This window comes from Cynocephalus volans, chromosome 8 (genome assembly GCF_027409185.1).
Source record: "Cynocephalus volans isolate mCynVol1 chromosome 8, mCynVol1.pri, whole genome shotgun sequence".
Taxonomy (NCBI): domain Eukaryota; kingdom Metazoa; phylum Chordata; class Mammalia; order Dermoptera; family Cynocephalidae; genus Cynocephalus; species Cynocephalus volans.
In genome coordinates, this window is record NC_084467.1 from 96128344 (window position 1) to 96151182 (window position 22839).

Here is a 22839-nt window from a genome sequence, read left to right on the forward strand (position 1 = left end):
CCTGGGTTACATTATGTTTCATATATATTACATATAAATTATGATGCTCTGGATAGCATAATTTTAAAAACTGCACATAAGTTTCATGGGGCTTTATCTTATAAGAATATTCAATAAGCAAAGAGAGCATACCAAACCACAATAATGTGTAAAAATAAATGTTTATTTTGTGTATACAGTGGTTCTTAGACCCTGTAAACATTCAACATTATCTATTCCATTTAAAAACTGCTTTTAACATCTACCCATTCTGATTTTCCTAAAAGATTCTCACTATAAGCTTTACTTTTAATGACAAATATTGACCAATCAATAAACAAGCTTTATCTCTTTTCTGATAATAAACTGGCTTTGATATGTTCAATTTGCTTTAATAGTCTTCCCTGAATTGCTGTCATCATTTAACAGCAGTAGCATGTTGCCTTGCTAGCTGTCAAAGTAGACCTCATCCCCAAATGCATATCTGTAATGAAAGAATACAAAGATGAAATCTTATTTATATATTTTTTAAAGGATTAATTTTTGGATCTATTAAAAGCAGTCAGGAGTTGCAAGCAGCATTAACTCTATTCTCACAATTACAACCTATCACTTGAGGCATTCTTCTCTTAAGAATCAGACCATATAGCTCAGAGGTCCCACTTTGGGACCATATTCACCAATCAGTGTGAATGGGTCTAGTCCCCAGAGAGGACTACCTTATATGCACAAATGCACAGTTTAGATGTTCACAAATCTAAACTGCAAACATCCTTTCATTAATTCATGCCTGCTTTGTTATAAATCTTAATATAAAATCCTTTTGTATTTCTTGAAAAAAATGATTACCTTTCTCATGAAATCCTGAAGATGTTTGCAATTAGAAAATTAACATGTAGGGCCAGCCCCGTGGCTCACTCGAGAGAGTGCTGCGCTGGGAGCGCCGAGGCTGCAGGTTCAGATCCTATATAGGGATGGCCGGTGCACTCACTGGCTGAGCGCGGTGCCGGCGACACCACGCCAAGGGTTACGATCCCCTTACCAGTCACACACAGACAAAAAAAATTAACATGTAAAATTAAATTGTTACAGGCACCTAAGTAACATTTCTGGGAGCCAAAAATGGGTATTCTGCATTTCATGTAAAAAATATCAAAAAGCAACTGCTTTGAATGTCTTTTTTTCTGTAACAAATGCCTGCATGAAAATTAAGATTTTTATTCCCAACTGGCATAATTAGTAAGCAGCTGAACATAACTTCTAGGGTGAATATGGTTAAAACAAGACACCTGAATGTATGTGAGCTCTGCTAGCTAGGGACATGTGCAAAACTTATAAATTGCTGTTTTAAAAAGTTTAAAATAAATGCTTTTTAAAATCAGAAAAACTAATTTTTTTTGTGTGTGTGGCAGCTCAGCTGGCCAGTAGGAGGATCTGAACCCTTGACCATAGTGTTACAACATCACGCTCTAACCAACTGAACTAACTGGCCAGCCCAGAAAAACTAATTTTAAAATGTTGACTGATGACCTGTTTGCAGTTAAGGAAAACCCTCTGCCCTGTTTTCCTTATCATGGTATTCTTCTCTATGTACAGATCTCTAAAACTTAGACCTTCATGTGGCTGAGACAACATGGTTTGCTATAATATAAATAAGATATGATAATATCTAATATTCTCTGCTGCTAGGATTCTGAGCAACAAGGAAAACAGGTCTTATTACAAAGCCTGTGTGCGTCATTTGGTGGGGAAAGAATAAAGCCATTCTCAAAGACTGTTGACTATGTAAAACTGAGATTACCAATATAGCAAGCTATATTATTTAAATTCCCCTGGCAATCTTTAGTTCTATCTAGCTAAGCATATATTAAAAGAAGTGGGCTCACCAGTTAGCTCAGTTGGTTAGAATGCCACCTTGTAACACCAAAGGGTTTGGACACCCATACTGTCCAGCCGCCCCTCTCCATCCAGCCCCCCCCACCCCCTCCCCCCGCCAAAAAAGGGAAGTGACAAGGAAGAAGCCCAGTTAATAGTTGCAGGAGGAATGAAACTAGAAAGCCACATTGATCTGTGGGTGGCCTACAAAGAGACAAATTGAGGTGTCAGTTGGACTGATGCTGGTAATGCATACTCCATGGCTGCATCAAGAGGCTAAAGTGCATAAGAGGGTAAGCTTAACTATAGTGTACTCTCTTAAAAATAGTTTTTCAGTACCTATCACATTAGAAACACTTTGAATCCAACCCAGAACTAAAATTATTCTGTTAACTAAAGTAGGTATTATAGAACTTCCACTAGGCAACACTTTGGCTAGTTGGTTCCTATAAATGCCTGTAAACAATAACATTTCTTTTTCAGTGTCCCGTGATTCAAACTGGCCTCCTCAACTATCCAGAATCAGTGATGCTTGCCAAACATTCATCTTAAAATGTAAATTCTGAGACTATTCCAAAGTTAACACTTCAAAACTTTATGGGATGTATATATCAAAGAGAAGATGATGAAATTAAACGGAAGCTTTCATATATACACGTTTGTTAATTCTGATTGTCAGTAAATTATTAATGTTTAAGTTGGCACCTTTGTAGTAAATATCAGAATATTTGTAGTGAAGAATGAATAGAGTTAAGAGTACACTTTTAAAAACCCAAAGAAGATTTTAGAGCTGTCACCCATGTTGTGTTCCTCTAGCCACATGGGCTGCCAACTGGATCCTTTCCACATGCACCGGCTACAGTTCTTGCTGGGCTGTACATGCTGCCTTCCTCTGGGCTGCCTTTAGCTTCCATCATGAGCTGGGCCTTTTCTACTGCAGGTGAACCTTCTGTATTCTCTGATATCTCCTGGCCAGAGACACTCTTAGCAGACTGGCTGTTTTCAGCACTGCTTTCTGTCAATGTGCTTTCTCCTGGGATTCCACCAATCTCTTTAGGTTTTGTATCCAAAACAGGTGATTTATGCTATGAAGTACAGAATTACATTTTGTTTTAATTATGTAATTAACATACTGTGAGGTTTAGTAATCAAACATATCTAACAAGTTCCTACCCAAATCTGTTGTAGTGAGCTCCAACCTCTTTCAAATCCTGGTTCCAGCACTGGAGTATAATTATATGTTATTAAGCTTCACAGAACTGTACATGGAGGAGTGGGGACACTTAAGATATACTAGGTGCTTTAGTGACCCAGCTTAGATGGGGTGAAGAGGATTGGTGACCAGTATTGCTAACTCCTTATCTGGTGAGAATAATTTATTTAATAAATATTTATTGAGCATATATATTAAGTTCTAGGTGCTGGGGATACATCAGGTACAAAAAAACTGCTCTTATTGGAACTTACATTTAGGTAGGGGAGAGAATCAGGCAACAAACAAATTTTCCGTTGAATTAAGGGCTATGTAGAAAATGCAAAGATATGAGATGAGAGCTGAAAGTGGGGTGGGGTAGGGTGGTAGGGTCAGCTTGCAGTTTAAATTAGGGTGGTCTGAAAAAGTGATGAGTAAAGGCCTGAAGGAAGGGACAATATGATATATGGGTAAATAGCATTCTAGATAGAGTGAACAGCAGGTACAAAGACTCTGAATTCAAGGAACAGTCAGGGCCCCTGTGGCTGAGTAGTGAGTGTGGAGGGGGAGCTGATGACAAGTGAGGTAGTAGATGTGGGGTAGGGACAGACCAAGGAGGGGGCCACTGTGATAACGGGCTTTCCCTTCAGTGATACGGGAAGACACTGGAGGATTTTTGAGATGAGTGACAGATAATCATTAGTTATAAAAGCTGGAAGGAGCACCTTATGGTTTTCTAATGTAGATATGTTTATTATTATAAGGAACTCTATAGGGGAAGGGATTCTTAATTTCCTAGATTCTACTGCGCTCATAATTATTTATCAAAGGTTTATGATTGTAACCTAAACTTTGCAAATGACAATACAAATTCCTCTCTCAAACAGAAATAGAAATGTCCCTTTAAATGACCAATAATGGTTTAAAAAAAAAAAAGTCCTCACCATTCTGCAGGTAAAAAGTATAGTCTAGCAAGTCCATGATATGAAAGATTTAGAAAGGCAAAGTTTTCAATCTCTCCCCAGCCCACTCTTCCATCCAACTAAGCCTAAAGGTCTCTGAAGTCCTCTACTGCCAGCTCCCTAGGGCTCTGGGTCTTCAGTGAGGCCTTCTCTCTGATCTCTTCAAAGGCAGAAACTTCAGATATGCTCACTTATCAACTTCCTATGAAACCCCATATGAATTACCACTGTTCTAACAAACTACTGTAAATAGTGTTTCACATAAAAATTAAATTTCATTTTATTTCCTTTGAGGAAGTTGGACTAACTTTTGATCAGAAAGGGAAAGAAAGTGACTAATTATATCATTGTTATATAATCATATATTATTATATAATTAACAGAGCAAGGTAAAAGTTAGAGTAAAAACACTGAATCAAAACCTACATAGGAAGCATTTAGGCCTAGTATGAAGGGACAGCAAAATAAACAGCTGCTGACTTACACTGAGTACCACCTTGGATTGCTCTTGTGCTGCTTCGTCTGGTAAATCAAATGCCCGGAGCACTTCAGGCCTCTTGCTGCCAGTCTGAAATCTCAAGTCTTTCTCTCTCAAAACATCTCTTTTACCCTCATAAATTTTGTCGTAAGGGCCTTGCTCAGTTTGGCGCCTATAATAGAAATCTGCATCACCTGCTCCACCATGGGGTGTATAATCAATTTCCTTTCGCCATCTTCCATCTCCTGGCTGAAGTGCCTGGGGAGGTTCTCTCTCAGGACCACCTAAATGTCTCAGCACATTAACTGATTTTCCAGCACCATAGCAGAAACTCTAAAAGGAAAATAAATACATTTTCCTGAGGACTTAATGGCTGATTTATAATGAAGTTAGGTGTTTCATTCAGGGTGCTGACAAAATTATATAATTTAACTTACTTGTGGCATTTATAGACATAAACATGTTAATTTCACTGTTTTCATTAGAGACATCTTTAGAGTAATACAGGTCCAGAGTGGCCAATAAAACTTAATAAATCACTCAGTATTAAGTAGACATTTCAATCAGCTAGACACCTTTTGACTGAATTATAACAACAGTAGTTAGGCTGAAGCCTAGAAATTTTTTTTTTTTTAATTTTATTATGTCGATATACATTGTGGTTGATTATTGTTGCCCATCACCAAAACCTGCCTGCCTCCCTCCTCCCTCCCCCCTCCCCCCCAACAATGTCCTTTCTGTTTGCTAAAAATATGGAACGCTTCACGAATTTGCGAGTCATCCTTGCGCAGGGGCCACGCTAATCTTCTCTGTATCGTTCCAATTTTTAGTATATGTTCTGCCGAAGCGAGCACTGAAGCCTAGAAATTTAAATTAGAAGGTTCTAGTTGTCTGATAATTGCTCATGTTTCTATATTCATGCCCATGATATAAGGTAAATGCTTAAAATTATTTAAAAGTTATACATCATTCTGTAAACATTCTCCTGTAGGATTTTTACAAATACAAACTTGACTTAAGCTACAGCTAAAATTCAAAAGGTTTTGATTCACATTCCATGGGAAAAACTAGGCAGCAGTTATCAGTGTGGCCCAGGGACCTCAGGGGATTCCTAAGACTTGGATCTGTGAGAGCAAAACTTTTCATAATACAAAGACATTGTCTTTTTTATTGTCCTCTTGTGAGTGTACAGTGGAGTCTTCCAGAGGCTAGAGTGACATCCGTACTCTGACAGTTCATGGGATGTGTGCTTGTGTATACTGAATTCGTATTTTTAAAATTTCTCAGTTTTAATTCCTAATATGGTAAATAGAACCCCCATAAACAAGAGCTCTTTGGGGTCTTTTATTATTAAGAATGCAAAAGGGTCCTGAAAACAAAAAGTTTAAAAATGTCTGTACTAGAGATACACTATTCTTTGAAGACAAAAGCAGCAAAAGTCAAAGAGCATAAATTTTCTTAGGGAGCAGATGAAGCAAAAACATAATGGGGCTTTTGCTTATTTCAGTTTCAGAGACTGAAATACTACAAAATTAATGTCACCTAACAAAATCACACCTCTAAACCACTGAATCCTGTAATCACAAGCCAAAAAACAAAACCAAAAAAGGAACAATTTCAAAGTGAATAGAGCATAGCAAATTTTGAATGCTTAGGGAGGAGAATCTCCCATAGCATATCTGAGTTCTTTACTTTTGTTTTCTGTGACAACTGCTTTATTTGGGTAATGGCTGAAAATCAGCAACGAAAAGCTGAACAGACCATGGATGAATGGCAAGTAATATTCCTTCTTAATAAATGTCCACTCTGGATCCCCCTCTCAGTACACCCACCTTTTTCCACATCCCTTTCTGATTCTGTTAAACCCAATGCTCTTCCCTTCACAGTGCTGCAAAAACTCAGACTGCAATAAGGCCCCTTCCTCAAAGCAGGAGTAATCAACTGATTACTGTGCATTATTATACTCCCTGTGCATTATTTCACCAAGTTTAAAGAACAAATGTAAAAAGGTTATTATTCCAAATCTCTACTATGACATCTGCAATCAAACTAGAGAACCACTTCCTTGATTAGAAGAATATACGTGTAAGTATAAATAAGTCTGTATCACTTAAAAATCACCTTCTCATACTATCAAGTCAAGCATGACTTAGCCTGATTTACAATATCAAAGCAGCTTAGTAATCTTAGAATTTTCTTTTTTCTGTAAATCCTGCTAAACAGCAAGAGTGCTAATATACTAACCAGGACAGCTAATGCGAAAATTATCAGCACTGGAATATGAAGTAACACTGGAATCTCTTTCATTAGTGCTTTAATAAATTCACCGGTTCCTTTTCCAATGTGCTTCAATGGCTCTGTTACAAAGTTGGTGAATGTAACTGCCAGTGCCTTAAAACAAAAGATAAAAGCAACTTAATTTTTTCCGCAAAGGAATGTGGCACACAGAGTAAGTCAAAATTCACTGTGTACTGAGGCTGAAATTGTTACTTAAATTAAATGTTGTTACATGCCACTTTTAATGTAAAAATCACTGTAATAGAAATATTTTTTCTAGGACAAAGGTTTTATTTTTAGCAAAAACACTAAACTTTTTATAAATACAAGGGGTTTTTGACTTACTTTGTATAGGCAATGTTTAAAAATACATTCTATACCTTTGTTGGTGGGACCAACCAAATAGGGTTGACTAATAAGAGCTCATAGTATTTTTGGCATGGGTCATCCTTATAGGTCCATGAACTTCTGAACCATTCTATTTAAAGAAACAAACAGACAAAACACTGAATCACTGAAAAAAAAAAAAAAAAAAAAGGTTGCATTTCATTCCCAAATAAGATAATATTTTGGTTTTGACCCTCCTTGACCATCCACCAATTTTAAATTGTTCTAAATTTTAAATAGACTCCCTATAATGTTGATTTTTAAAATGTTTATCTGCTGTCCAAAATCATGTTTATTTTAAAAATCCATTCAAAGTATACAAGTCTTATACAGATTAAAAAATTATATTTTATAAAAATTTCTAAAAGGTACATAATTAAAAGCAGTTTTTTACACACACAAATGAATACAAGTAAAACTGGGAAAATCTGAATAAGATTGGTGGATTGTACCAAAGTCAGTTTCTTGCCCTGATATTGTACTATTCTAGTATTATATTATTGCATGTTACCATGGGGGAAAATGGGAAAAGGGTACACAGGTTCTCTCTATATTATTTCTAACAACTCCCTGTGAATCTACAATTATCTCAATAAAATTTCAATTGAAAAAGTCAATTCTTTACTGATTTTGCAAAATAAAGTAGAACAATAGTTCTCCCAAGTTTTCTAAATAAGGCTTTATATGTATTTGGAAACTAGCCTGAGCTACAGGAGGTGTTTTATTGTCCCCTGAAGCCAGGAGGCAAAGCTAAATTGGGTTAGTTCCCACAACTTTTTAAAAAAACATTAATTTTGGAACCCATTTGTAGAATCTACTGAGATTCTATTCCGCGTCACTTGCATTTATAAAGTGCCTCTGAACGTTAAACCATTTCCACTGCTAGGTATACACAACTAAAGGTAGTCAACATTAGTGAGAATATTTATAAAATCTGTAAGAACAAAAAACAAAATAATTTTTCTCTTAGTTAAAAAAATACAGTAAAGCTACAGCATAAGATTTCATAAGTCAATAGAAGAAGATTAAATCTAAGATGGATATTAATTCATATATACATCCACTCACTTCTTTAAATAAACTTCTTCTGAGAACCTAGAATGTGCTAGACACTGTGCTAAGGACTAGGTGAACAAAAGCAAGCACAGGATCCTTCACATTCTAATGGAGGAAGACAGAAAATATCAGAGCCAACATGTACACAATTTTTATTCTTCTCCTCCTTCCCTGTGACTTTACATGAACACAAAAAATCACTGGTTTTAAACCTATACTCTTCTTGTATGTTTTTATGACAGTAAAGATTCAGTCGTGGAAAGTCTCCTCTAGAATTTTATCATTTTCTTTGTAATTACTAATATGTTCTATCGTTCTCAGAAATTCTATTCAAAATAAGGCACGTGAACAAATGCCTTACCCCAGATACTTCCAGTCCAATCCATCTTTTCAACACACACATTGTTTAATGGCTCCATCTTGGCAACTTCAGCCTGATGCTGTGCAAAAGCGAGCTGACCAAAAACAAAAGGGAACCATGAAAGGCTAATACTGAAGGTTGTGCCTAACATCCAAAAAACCTTAGTTCAAAGTATGTCTTTACCATTCATCTACACGACTATTTAAAATTTTTAATAGAAAAAATACATATTAGTACTAAAGAGTAGCTGTTTTCAGCTTATAGAAAAGCATGGTCATAATGCAACAAGTAAGCATAAGGAATGAACTACAACTGCCTTCTTTGTAAGTAATTATGATGAAGAAGGAAACCTTTTTTACTAAAAATTTCTTTTAAAAAATTAGCTCAAATATAGTTCATATCATGCATGAAAATATAGCTATACAAATTAAATGACTTCCATTTTATGATAAAATGGTATTTTGTTCTGGATGGTTTTCAGCACAAATGACTAATGTAAAGATAATATATCTTTTATAAATCAAATCCCCAGGGAAAATCACTGAGGTGGCAATATTCTACCAAACAACCTTCCTTCCACATAGAACCTAGCTATTAATTTGTAAATAATTAGTTCTAGAAGCTAAAGAACTTAGAGCAAAAGGTTAAGGAAATATCACAATGATTTAATCAGATGAATTCATTGAAAATACTTGGCAACTTGACTCACCCTGATAGAAAGATCTAAAATTTTCCTTCGATGACTATGCTATCTTAACAGGAATGGTAGTGGTCCTTTCAAATTTCTCTATACAGTATAATCCCAACTTTGAAAGAAAATTAAAATTTGGAAAAAAGATTGGAAAGAAATACTTCAAAATATTGACAATTATCTCTAGGTGATAAAATTATAGGTGCTTTTTAAAAATTAATTTCTCTGTATTTTTCAGTTTTTTCTAAATTCTCTACCAGAAACATACCACTTTTATAATCAGAAAATAACCTGATTTTTAAAAAATAATATTTTGCTATTACTTTTAGCAAAGAATAAAAGAACATACCCCAAAATACATACATAAGAATTTTTAAAATGTGTCTACCTGGCTCTATTCTGACTTAGCTGTCCAGATGCTACCAACAGTAACTGGGTTATGAAAATTAGGACTGCACTTTTTTCCCACTAACTGGTCAAGGACCCAAAAAAACCACATACAGCTGAGAAATGCCAATTTAATTCCTTCCCACCGTGCACCAACTCCAATCACTACCTCTAACCCACATCTGCGGGAAGATTGCTCTAAATGGATTATAGTCTTCTTTTATTATGAATTAACATTAAAAAAAAATTAAAACCCTCCACCTATTTAATACCTTATATAAATACATCCAATTCCATCCCAAACTGAAGAGAAAACTGATGAATAAAACACGTCTCAACTGGGTGTACCAACGAACATACGTCCACAGCTCTGTAGCTACTAACATTACGATGCAAAGCAGACATAGAAGTACCTCAAAAACAGAAAGAAGCAGAAATCAGAGTCACTGCCAAGGTGTCCACCTCAGAAAACACAGTAAAAACACTAAAAACGAACTGGATTCAGATACACAAAATTATTTGTACAACCTTGCTACTTGTTCATCAACACAGTATGAATAACTTAGTATAGGTTCTTAATGTCATTATGGTGCAGTTTAAAAGATATTTTTAAAAGGAATCTTAACCATGTCGCCCTCATTCCTTCTTACCATCAACACATTATATGGATCCACTCCAAAGGAATCTTCAAATCGCCACTTCCACGTTTCAAAATCATGAAACTTAAAATTAATTAAAATATCACTTAGTGCATCATCCAAGGCTCCTGGTTTCCAGTCCTCTCCACTGAGAAACTTCTGTATTTCTAACAAGGTTTGTCTTTTAAGGATAATCTCAGCATCATAATGCATATCGCCTTTGCTTTCATCAGGCTGAATCAGATTTACCAAAAAACAAATAATACAAAATAGCAAAGAAAAAAAAGAGAATTTTATTATTACTTTACTTAGTGAAACATTTTAAGACAAAAGCCAATTCTGAACTAAATATATAATTAGTTTGCAACATTTCACATTCATAAAAATAATAATATCCGCATCTCACAGGTCAACATGAAAACCAAAGATAATGCAGGTGAAAAACATCTAAAAATTATAGAATTCTGTGCAAGAAAGATATCATAAATTTTACAAAAATAGTTGATTCTTGCTATTTGCAGTAGTTATGTTCTATAAAGTCACCCTGAACACTAATTAGTAAGTACTGAACCATTACTCCTACAGGAAATACAGGGTTAGGTTCCTGTGAACGTCTGGTCATAACATTTTCATCAACCAATCAATATATAACCATGTTTTATGTGTTTCTGTTTAAAGACACCTTACTTAATATATATTGTTGATTCATTAACATTAAACACAAGGCCAACAGTCCTGTAACTCGTGCCTGAATGAAGCGTATACAACATATTTTCTCTCTAAGGCACATCACAGTCTTCTTGCAATTAGAAACACTAGACAGCACTTCAGCACTACAGCACTACATTTGGAGGCCATTTTATTCAACTATATCATCCCCCCCCTGCAAAAGCATAAAAAGTATAGCACTAAATACACCACAAAAAAGACACGTGGCTGCAGTATGAGAGCTGAAACAAGAAGGCGGAGTTTCATTGCCTTACTGGGAACAGGCACCAGGAAACTCAAATTTTTTGCCACTCTGTACCTGTCCAAGAGTAACCACAAAAACACCCTGAGTATTGATTTTAGGGTGACAAATAAGTTTTATAAATGTATAAATTCATAAATACGGAATCTGCAAATGAGGATTGACTGTGTATTAATTTATGATTCAGTTTATGACCTTCCATTTGCTGACATGGTTTTCAGATAACCTAAAATTTGCAACAGGTAAAATAAGAAAAGTAAAAGGGATCTCAAAAAGCAGCAAAATAACGGGTTCCCATGAAATACATGATATTTATAACTACCTTTATTAGCATGAGTTCAGCTTAGCAAAATCACTGTAAACAACTTTAATATTTATTAACCCACTGATACAAATAAGAGAAAATTCCTTTTTCTTTTACCAGAGTAAATACAGACATAAAAAAGCCATGTAATATCAGTAAGCATTAAAAAAGCTGTCATTGATTGATATTAACATTTTATAAAAATCAGGAACAAAGTATTTCCAACTTAAGCATTTTTTTGTTTCCACCTGTTTCCTCATCTAGGTTCTGATCCACCTTGCACAAAGCTATAAGACTCAAATTAGAGGGTATACATATGAGAACATCAGCTTTTACACTTCCAAAATAAGGTGGTATTATTAAATTATTCACCCATCACTCCCTTACCTTTTGGTCAGTCCTCACTGTACCAGGAGGACAGTCTGGCAAGTTCAGCCAGCCAGCCCTGTGTTGATACAAGGACCTTTCATTTTCAGGGATATGCCTGTGACTGCTTCTGAGAGTTGGGGCTAATGGCCAGACCAAGACAAAAGGCTGGCCTCCAACTCTCTAGACCAATTATTATTATTATTTTTTTTTTTTTTTTTAAAGATGACCGGTATGGGGATCTTAACCCTTGGCTTGGTGTTGTCAACACCACGCTCAGCCAGTGAGTGAACAGGCCATCCCTATATGGGATCCAAACCCATGGCCTTGGTGTTATCAGCACCACACTCTCCCAAGTGAGCCACAGGCCGGCCCTCTCTAGATCAATTATGATGGCATATATAATAGGGGGGAAAAAAAAGGTCTATGTGCTTTTATTTTTTTTATTTTCAGTGTCTGGCTGGAATGGGGATCTGAATCCTTGACCTTGGTGTTAAAACACCGTGCTCTAACCAACTGAGCTAACCTGGAGCTGTCTATGTGCTTTTAAACAAGCTTTATAAATGTTATGTTATTAAATTTTAAGTTTTCTTGATGTTTTGACTTCCCAAAGTAAAAACAGTGACTCTAAAAAATGAAAATTTTAGCATAAATTATGAACAGTACGCACATGACACACAATTCTATAAAGCAGCACTTGCCACAGTACAGCAAGGAGAAAAAAACTACTACTTAAAACACATTTTTCTTTTCCTCAACATATAATGATCTTACAGAACTAAGAATGTATGGAAATGGCAGAAAACAAGAAGTACGATCCAAACAGAATTATCACCCACCCTATCACCTCAATTAAGCTATACAGCGTGCAGAGTTGATTAAGTTAATTCCCACAAACTATAAGAAAAAGACTGGTTTGCACTGCTTGCTTCTACCAAACCACTGCAAAGCAGACTAGTACCTTTAATCCTGTATTAGTAACTTCTAGTAAAAGGGTGAGTCAGGTAGTCTCTGTTAAAGCATAATGATGCTTTTTTATCATCTTTTTATGTAACTCAAAATAAATAAATAATGAAAATAGCCACTACTGTGATTAGCATCACACCACCAAATACTCACAAGTCCAAGCTTTCCAGCTTCAATTAAAATCTTATTTAAGTATCTCCTAAAAACAGGATTGCTTTGACTTTCATAGTCTTTCCTCTTTTTTTTTTCACACTCATCAATCTGTAATCATACAATAAATTCAACATTAGTTGTCATCAAAGTAAGGCCAAGTTTCTAGGCTAGTGGTGCCAGTGAAATCAAGGTAACGAGCTGGTTATTTTTATCATGCTTGCATTTGCCAACTGCATTACAGTGTACAGCTTGCCTGCTTCCCATGAGTTCTCTTTGCTAAGGGCAACTAGGCAACAAATGAGGAAAGCATGTAAGTACTTACCACGACCTGGTAGTGTTTCTGCTGACTCTGAACAATTTTAAAGTTAAGATCATGAAGCAAGAAGGCAGAGATCCACAAGCAGGGCATCTGGACCAATCTGCCTCTAATTCCAAAGTGACAATTTAATGAGAGAAAGGAGGAGGGAAGGAAGAGAAGGAAGGATAAATATATATATGATAGATACACAGAGAGAGAGAGAGAGAAAGATGAAGCTAAAAAATGAGATGAAAGACACAGCAAAGAATTTCTTGAATGTGCACATCACTTTTGGCCTCTTCTTATTTTTTTCATCAGCAATTGATCATCTACTATATGGGATGCTCAGGAAGACAGGAACCATGGCTTCTCCAGATGGCTTATCTGACACATGGCAACCCTTCAGTACTTAATTCTCCATTAGAAGAGACGTCCTCTGAACTTAGCTCTATCACAGTGGTCAAGTCACTGAATGAGGGCAGTGTATATTTTACAAACATTAAAATAACTTTGTATTAATCAACTTGTATTCTTTTTAACTGAGTATGACCATGAATTGAGCACTAAAATGGGCTTCAGTTGATAAACATGACAATAATTGAGAAGACAACACTGACTGAGGATAGAAGGATACAGAAGTCATGCAGCCGTTTCTTCTGCTGCAAGGTTTACACACCATTTTATTTTTTAAAAATAAATATATATTTTTTTTAAACAAGGATTCAAGAATCCATTTTACCAATCATGTTTATAGAATGTCTGAACCAAAGCCACAAACACTGGAATACAAAATTCCTATAAAAGGCATTTCTGCATTTCTGACTGTACTACCAAACTAGCTCACTGTATCATAAAACACAGTTAAAGTGAAGCAAATCTTATCCAATCATGTCTTCACTAGCACTCAGGTGAGACAACATACACACATGATAAAAACCACAAGCTACAGATCTCAACTGAGATATACTCATACAGGATCTGGATCTCAATTAACAACTCTCCCAATCTTTCAATCTGGAAATCTCACTCTTTTGCTCTAGCTCTCCCCTATTCCTTATCCATCCCACTTGCCAGAATACAATAACCTTGTAAAAGTTTAGCGCTTGCCTCTTCTCATCAACCCATCACTGCCTCATCTCAAGCCTTCAGCATTGCCGGGGCTTTGCAACCCCACCCATCTCACTTGCCAGTGCCCCCTCCATTCCAGGCCCCCTCCACACTGCCACCAGTCCACCCTGCCCACACCACCAACAGAAGTTCCCACAGCAATTAATGAATAACTTCAAACCTCTAAAGGACCTTGACTTATTTCTTTTTGTATAAGCCCTAATTCAGCCACATTAAAAAACTACTGAATAAAGGAAGGAATGAATAGCTACCACACACTATATTGTAACAATCCTTTATATTTGAAGAGTAACGCTTATAAGCTAGTGATAGGCCCTTTTCCTCATTTGCTACATTTGTTTGGAGTCTATTATGCCTCACCAGCAGTATGACAGGTAGTAAAGAATCAAGATGAATAAAATGTATTCCTTATACCAAGAAGTTTACAGTCTGGTAAAGAAATAATTACAACATGGTGAGATAAATGTTATCATAGAAAAATACAAAGTACTATTAGGAAAACCAAGGCTAGAGTAACTAAAGAAAATTTTATATATATAAGTTGTGGAGTACACAGAAACATTAGAGACACAAATAATACTAGCAAAGACAAAAAAAAGAAAGCAACTTAATATAAATAATACAAAACTTATGAATGGAAAAATCTAACCTTATGAGTTAAAGAATCAAGTCTGCGATAACATTCTGACATTTCATCAGCATATGACAAGTCAGAACTGACATCCTTTTTCTCTGATATAACATATTTCACCTAAAACAAAGTAGAGAGTTTATTTCTTTACAGTTCAGTTGTAAAAACAACATTCAGTTAACAAAAAGTAAAATTTTGACTTCATCATTTTATAACTTTGCTTGTTATACTCTTCAGTTGTATTGAACCACCAAAAAAGAAAAAGTCTCAAATGTACATACTAAGAACTAAAATCAAATTAGTTTGCTTTTGATGGGCTTTACATTCAAATTTGAAACAGACATAACCAGATGATTTTGAAATAATCTTAGATTAAGAGGATCAGGAAGATATTCTGCATGACTGCTAGTCCTTGATACATGATTCTCAGAGCTCTGTGTAAAACAATAACAACAAAAGTTGACTATTTCCATCATAGGATAAGGTCTTACACATACACACAAGCATTTTTTTAATACCTGAGACTTTCTCATTGTTCCTGAAGCAGCATCATAGTTAAGCATGTCTGTGGGGTCAATCCAGTCATCATCATGAGCATAACCAGTTATCAGCAACAGACATTCACAAAGGAGCAAAGAACACAGCATCCTGTATGGGGCTAAAAAAAATTAATAAATGTAATGAAATATAATAGTTTTTTAAATAAATTGTTTTGTAATAAAAACAATCTACCTACTTCCTTCTAGTATGAAGATAACTCTTTCTTTCTGAATAGGAACTAAGGAAGACACATAAAACAAAAATAGTAAAATGGTATTCACATATAAAAACTTACACACATGCGTAATATTTTCACTGAGATAAGAAAACAGGTATTTTCCATATGGCCCAGCAATTCCACCCCTAGGAATATACCCAAGAGAAAAGAAAATATATATCCACACAAAACTAGTACATGAATGTTTATATCCACATTTGTAATAATAGCCAAAAGGTGGAAACAACCCAAATTTCTATCAACTGATGAATGGATAAATAAAATGTGTATAGCCATACAATGGAATATTATTCAACCATAAAAAGGAATGAAGTACTGACACATCCTACTACATGGAAGAACTTGAAAACATTATGCTATGTGAAAGTAACTGGACACAAAAGACCACATATTGTATGATTCCATTTACATGAAATGTCCAGAATACGCAAATGTACAGAGACAGAAAGTAGATTAGTGAGTTCTTAAGGCTGAGGGTATGGGGTTTTAGGAAAATAGTAGCTAAAGGGTACAGGGTTTCTTTTTGAAGTGATGAAAAATGTTCTAAAATTGTGGTAATTGTTGCATTTTTTAACAAATGGGAAACAAGAAAGATGTGAAATTAAGACTCAAATGAGGTGACTGAACTCCAAAACCATTCAGAGAAAATAACCTGCCTCACCTAAGCCTCTGCATAAACAAGCAGAATTAAATTTAAACACTTATTATCTCTTCTGTTCAACACTGCCTAATAAGGTAGCCATTAGCCACATGTGGTAATTTAAATCAAAATTAAATTAAATAAAAAATTCAGTTCCCCATTCACATTATCTACATTTCAAGTGCTCAACAGTCACATATGGCCAGTGGCTACTACACTGGACAGTGCAGATACAGAACACTTCCATCACTGTAGAACTACCTTTGAACTACTACAAATAAGGATCAGGTAAGGGAACTCTAACGTGAGAAAGCCCTGGGTCCTGCCCATAAACAGCTACAGTCTAGTTGTAAAAATAAAAGTAACTCTTGGCTAAATTAAATTCTCCTCTGTGCTCCCTCTTTGCCCTGCTTACTCTTCTAGGATAGCTACTACTGACCTTCTAACGATGAGTCAGAAGGAGGGTCATCTGCTTCATGTGGTCTTGGACCAATGAGCCATGCTATCAGTGACTAATGGGTAAATAGCATGTACAGCATGGATGCGCTGGACGAAGGGGTGATTCACATCCCTAGTGGGACAAAGCAGGGCTGTGGGAGATTTCGTCACACTACTCATGAACTGTTTGTTTCTAGAATTTTCCATGTAATATTTCTGGACTGCAGTTGATCACAAGTAACTGAAACCATGGAAAGCAAAACTTCGGATAAGCGGGGAATACTGTACTGCTAATGAGTGCTAGTGAGGCAGAAGGAAAACTAGAAGAGGCTGGTATTCCAGAAGCCAAGTGAAGAAAGGAGGAAACAGTTACACTGAATGATATTGAAAAGTCAGGTAATCAGAGGGCAGCAAACTGACCACTGAATTTGGTACAGTGATTTTAATGCTGTGGAGTGGTAGGTACGGTCAAGAGCCTGGCAGAAATAGGTAAAGGAATTACTCGGGTAGAGGTTTTGGGTCAAGGCTATAGTAACTCTATACTCTAAAGCACTGCCCCAACTCCTGCTTTTGGCTGTGATGGAGTAACAGGGACCAGATTTACCCTCCTGCCTGAATAACCAAAAACTCTGTACAAAATATATAGAACAAGTCTTTTGTTTTGGGGGTTTTTTAAAAAATATGACCAGTAAGGGGATCTTAACCCTTGGCTTGGTGTTGTCTGCACCACGCTCAGCCAGTGAGTGAACCGGCCATCCCTATATAGGATCCAAACCCATGGCCTTGTTATCAGCACCGCACGAGCAACAAAGGATTTCCCCAAAATATGGGAAAGTGGACCGGCCCATGGCTCACATCCCTTTACCGGTAATCTTAAAAAAAAAAAAAAAAAAGATATAAGAAACATAAACAGCCCTTCCACTGCACCAGTTACTGCCTTAAGAGAGGATTAATGCTGATTATAAAAGGGCTTGAGGCTACAAGGTCAACCTCCTGCTTTCTCTTATGCGTGTTCTCTTGCCCTTCCACTTTCCACCATGGGATGACACGAGGGCCCTTGCCAGATGCAGGCCCCTCGACCTTGGACTTCCCAGCCTCCAGAATCTCCAAAACAATAAGAAACAAATCTCTATTCTTTATAAATTACCCAGTGTCAGGTATTCTGTTATAGCAATACAAAACGGATTAAGAGGGCTTCTGGGATGCTGGCAATGTTCTATTTCTTAACGTGGATGGCAGTCACATGGGTGTTCACTTTTTAATAATTTGCTAAGCTGAAAATTTACATTTTACACACTTTTCTGTATGTATATTTCACATTTAACGAAATGTTTTTTAAAACAAGCATAGACTAATTAAGATGCTGTTTTATGGTGAATTGTGCCCCCACGCCCCAAATTCATATGTTGAAGTCCTAACTTCCAGTACCTCAGAATGTGACTGGATTTGGAATAGGGTCTTTAAGGAGGTAATTAAGTTAAAATTAGGTCATTAGTGTGGGCCCTAATCCAATATGACTGGTGAGAAAGAAACTTGGACAGACAAGTTAGAGATAAGACAACGTAAAGACAGAGGCCATCTAAAAGCCAAGGAGAGAGGCTTCAGAAGAAACCAACCCTGCTAACACCTTGATCTCAATCTTCTAGCCTCCTGACTTGTGAGAAAATAAATTTGCTGTTTAAGCCACCAAGTCTGCAGTACTTTTTTATGACAGCCCTAGCAAACTAACACAGATTTCTTCAGATATAAAACCCTAATATGTTAAAGAAGTTTGACCACAGTAAGGAAAGGTTTGAATAAAAGAAACAATGGTGAGAACAGGAATTGATCAAATATAATGATAAATTTAATAAACTACTGATAATAACAAAAAAAACCCCAACTTTTTGTGTTTAAAAATGTAAAACCAACAAAATAAATTTAGAAAAATAAGATAAAAATGTAAAACCAAAATATTAAGATCCCCGTCAAGCTCTGGAAACACTTAGAAATTTTGAATAACCGTATACTTTACTGGATAAAATAGATTTAAGGTAAGAGATAAAGACTTGGAAGAACCAAATACAAGAGAAGGTAGTGAAGCATAATCAGAGCCACAGAAGGCAAGTCAAAAAATGCCATGTGGACTTCCAGTCAAGATGGCAGAATAGACAGTCTCCAGCGACACTCTCTCCCACAAATCAACCAATTTACAACTACAAAAAAGCAACGACAGCCAAACTGGGGCCGCTAGAGCTCAGGGGAAGAGGAGGAGAAACCTACAGAGCGTATGAAGGTGGGAGAAGCCACGATGAGAGAAAGAAAAAACCACCCCGACCTTTCGAATCCTGGATGCTTCCAGGCTGGAGCTGCTGAGTGCATGGAACAGGAGCTGGGAAAAGCCGCAGCTGTGCCCTTCAGATGGAGTTACTTGGAGGCAGCAAGGGAGAAGAGGGCCTTCGTGGCCCTCAGGCCAGCAAGACCACTAATAGGGTTCCCATGGACCCACACAGGAGCAAGTAGCCACAATAACTAGAAAAAAAGGAGCCATTCAGAGGCCAGTGAGTCATCACAAGGGACCGGCACACAGCTGGTCCCATAGGAAGTGTTTGGAGTACGGGCAGTGGGGGAGACGGGCCCACCGGGGGAACACTGGGGCACAGCAAGGACAGCTGATCTGCCTCCCAATCAGCATAGGGCCAATCAGAGGAGAATGGTCAGGAATATAGAATTGCATGGGGTACAGTTGGATGAAAAGACTCAGGCCCAGACCAGAGTTTCTAAACAACCCAGGTGCACCAGATCTAACTAGACCCAGAAGTACCTATAAAGTCAACCATTAAAACCTGAGCTGCAAAAAAAATAAATAAATAAATAAATAAATAAATAAAATTAAAAAAAATTAAAAAAAATTAAATAAAAAAATAAAAAAAAAAACCTGAGCTGCACAAAAAGCCTTCCCCAGGGAATCAGCAGCAAAGCAACAATTAGCTCAACCACAAAGCTCAAGTGTTGGTCCCCACAGGAAGTTCCCCCATTTTAGAAGTAAGCAAAGGACAACAAACTAGTTCCAGCACAGAGTTAAGTGGTGGGAACAGGAAATAACCCAATACAGAACTAAAAGAAAAAACAAAGTACCCACAACCATAGACAAAGTTTGATATTAACTAGAAAAGGTCTCATTTCACCAAAGAACACCTATAGCACCTAGAAGGACCAGAAATCCCCTGGGCTACCAACCCAGAAAGGGGGGAGGGCCAGGGGCCTCAGCCATGCCCCTGGACACCCACAACTAGTCCCAAGGGTGGGGGCCGAGGGCCTCAGCCACACACTCCCCAACACACGCAACCACCCCAGCAACGACCACCAAGCCACTGCAGGAAGCACCCTGGGCTCTCCAAAGCTGGGATGGTGGGGGGCAAGGGCTTTTGCCATACCCCCCTGGCATCTGCACCCAGCCTGGCAATGACCAAGCCACCTCTGGAAGCCCTCTGGTCTTCGCTGTGGGAATGAGGGAGGTGCCGCAGGCCTCAATTCTGCCCCTCCTATTCCCTCCTTCCTCCATCCCATTTCCTTCCCCTTTCCCCCTTCCTCCCAATCGCTCCTCAACAACTTCAAAGAATGTAAAAAGATAATATTAATTTTAAAGAAATTTTGAAAAATAGTGCACCAATAAAAGTATGGAAAAAATGCCATGTGTAGAAAGCAAGGAGGGGTTTAATTTCAAGAAAGAGGTAATATTCAATCATAGTAAATATTTCAGAGAACTTGAGAAGAATAAAGTCTGAAAAAAGGCCGCTGCATTGGTTAATTAGTTGCTCATTTATGAAATGACTTTCACAGAACGGCAGGGAGAAGCCTCATTCTAAGTGGTTAAGAAGTAAGTAGGCGACAAAGGGAGCATATACACTGAATAGAGGCTCTGAGAAGATGGGAGTGTATGAAATCAAGGCTACAGGAAAGGTTTTTCATAGTCAACAAGGTTATGTACGCCTTCATAAATGGAAATGAATGAGGAGGGACAAAGATTTCCAAAGTAAAAAGAAGAGAAGCCAACAAGCTCATATTATAACATGATTATCAAGTGGACAGAGAAATACTTCACTTGGAGTGTCACTGTGTGGGGGGAGGTTGGAATGGAGGAAATGGAGATCAACACTACAATGGAGAACAGTTCTACAGGGGGCGTTATACAAAGGGAGGTGGAAGGAAAAGCCTCTCGAGTAGAGTTTTGACTATGAGACCCACGGTCATACTACTGGCAACTATGTTACTTTCTCCAGCAATGACCAGCAGATCCAGAGATTTATCCTGGGCTAGAGATTAACAATGTAGAAATGATGGAACACCAGATGATGAGATATAATAGTAGAATCAGCTGGAAATTCAAGCCCTCCTGCCAGATCCCTGATCTACAGCTGAATGATTTAACGGTGGAACTCCTCGAGAAATTTTACAACTGATCTCACACTTCCTCCAAACAAAGCTGCATCTAAACCTGCTGGGGAGCTTGTTAAAAAGCAGATTCTGATTTAGTAAATCTGAGGTGGAGCTGAGATTCTGCATCTCTAACGAGCTTCTGGTTATGCCACACTCTCGTTGGTTAGGTTTAATGGTGGCACCTACATCTATTGTCAGTGTTCATTAGTCTCTCTCCCCCAATTTCTATTTTTACCATTTTTCTCATCTGTCTCACGCTTTGGTACTAATAATATCAAAATTATAATATATGTAATAATAATAGCAAATATTTTGTTACTATGTCATTTGTCACAAAAACTCTTGGAAGTAGTACTATTACCTTCATCTTAAAGATTAGGAAAACAAGTAACTCACCCAAGGCCACTGGGCTAGTAAGCGGCAGAATCCAGACTGGCTCTACCTAAGCTGCCTCCCCAGGGGAAAGTGCTAGTGGTCCTCAATGGCTCTGCAGAGAACATAGTCTTAGGAACTGCTGGATCCGCATCTCCACACAGCAGGAAATGCGGAGTGAGCTGTACAGAAGCTACCAGACTAGAGAGCTACCAGAAAAGACAGATCTCCATGGAGACTGCCAGCCACCGAGTGGAAATTGGCACAAAATAATTTGATTTAAACGAATTTACACCTTTAACGGGAAAGGAGACACTAACTTGGAAAATACAGTCAAATTCTGTATTAGTCTAAAAGTAGCACGGCATAAGTCAGGCGTCTGCAATGTAATTCGCATGTGTATTAAGTGTAGTCTCCTGGAGCCTCGGCTCTCAAACTGGAGAATGTGCATACTAACAAGTTCCCAGATGAGATAGCTAGTCCGGGGATCACACTATCACAACCACCGTCACAGAGTGTTTTTCAGCACCCAATCACAAACACACAGGCTTATGGTATCTCTAACTTTTTACACTTAAATTACATTTGGGGTTTTAAAATTTTAACTACAACGAAGTCCGAGCCATTTCGCTGACAGTACTGGTTCAAATTACGCTTCTTTTCAGAGATAACCGAAACCAACAAAATTCAACGTTCGCTCGGGTCTCGCTTGGCACTTGCTGTTGCCTTTTCCTCAGGCCGCTCTGCGAACCGAGAAAGGCCGCAGCATCCGCAGCAGCCACAGCTAAGGGGCAGGCGCTCGCCCCGCTGCTAAACGAAGAGCTCCGAGGTCACTCACAGGCCCGAGCGGCAGCGGCGGGAGCGCGGCCCCCGCCCCGGGGAGCGCCTGCGGCCTCCGCGCCGTTCTCCCGCGGGACCCGCCAGGGCCGAACCCGCAGCCCAGCCCGCCGCACAAACACACCCGACCGTGTGGACTCACGTCCCGGGTCGCCAGTCTGCTTTTCCGGAAAGACACCGGCCTACGCCGGCCGGAGAAAAGAGCCAGCCGCCCGTACCGACGCCCAGCGCTCCAGCGCGCGCCGGGTGTCTGGCT

At 37.9% G+C, this 22839-nt stretch overlaps 2 protein-coding genes and 1 non-coding gene across 14 annotated transcripts in view; 1 reads left to right on the forward strand and 2 right to left on the reverse strand.

Annotated features, from left to right (window-relative positions):
• GPSM2 (G protein signaling modulator 2) overlaps positions 1 to 13786 on the forward strand; it is a 60244-nt gene extending 46458 nt beyond the window's left edge. For 3 of the 5 annotated variants that reach the window (XM_063103588.1, XM_063103586.1, XM_063103590.1), the window contains one exon: positions 13659 to 13786. In XM_063103588.1, the coding sequence (XP_062959658.1) occupies positions 13659 to 13753 (95 nt within the window). In that variant the 3' untranslated portion in view covers positions 13754 to 13786. Of the gene's footprint in view, positions 1 to 2337; positions 2511 to 6372; positions 6495 to 13658 lie in introns of those variants that run through there. The other 2 variants (XM_063103591.1, XM_063103587.1) reach the window with 2 other exon arrangements.
• On the reverse strand, positions 146 to 22824 carry CLCC1 (chloride channel CLIC like 1). Of its 8 annotated transcripts, none has more exons than XM_063103598.1 (12): positions 22726 to 22824; positions 15836 to 15877; positions 15618 to 15747; positions 15118 to 15219; positions 13043 to 13150; positions 10296 to 10517; positions 9918 to 10058; positions 8568 to 8661; positions 7144 to 7241; positions 6731 to 6877; positions 4493 to 4819; positions 146 to 2939 (listed from the first exon to the last, which is right to left on the reverse strand). In XM_063103598.1, exons 3-12 carry the CDS (start codon positions 15744 to 15746, stop codon positions 2667 to 2669), a joined length of 1641 nt encoding a protein of 546 aa, XP_062959668.1. In that variant the 5' UTR covers position 15747; positions 15836 to 15877; positions 22726 to 22824; the 3' UTR covers positions 146 to 2666. The 8 variants fall into 8 exon arrangements, with proteins under 8 accessions (XP_062959668.1, XP_062959666.1, XP_062959664.1 ...); XM_063103596.1 differs by having other exon boundaries at positions 22708 to 22824; XM_063103594.1 differs by having other exon boundaries at positions 15618 to 15757; positions 22708 to 22824.
• LOC134385307 (U6 spliceosomal RNA) lies at positions 5233 to 5340 on the reverse strand. The gene has a single exon (XR_010024299.1). It is a non-coding gene; the product is annotated as a U6 spliceosomal RNA (small nuclear RNA).
• Positions 22825 to 22839: the final 15 nt, after the last annotated feature.

Coding starts and splice junctions, on each gene's coding strand:
- CLCC1 (XM_063103595.1), bottom strand. CDS start 15,746: ATGCTGTGTTCTTTGCTCCTTTGTGAATGTCTGTTGCTGATAACTGGT. Junction 8,662..9,917: donor ATTGGATGTATTTATATAAG/GTATTAAATAGG, acceptor GTTTTTGGTCAG/CTCGCTTTTGCACAGCATCA. Junction 7,242..8,567: donor TTGGACTGGAAGTATCTGGG/GTAAGGCATTTG, acceptor TTCTTTAAATAG/AATGGTTCAGAAGTTCATGG.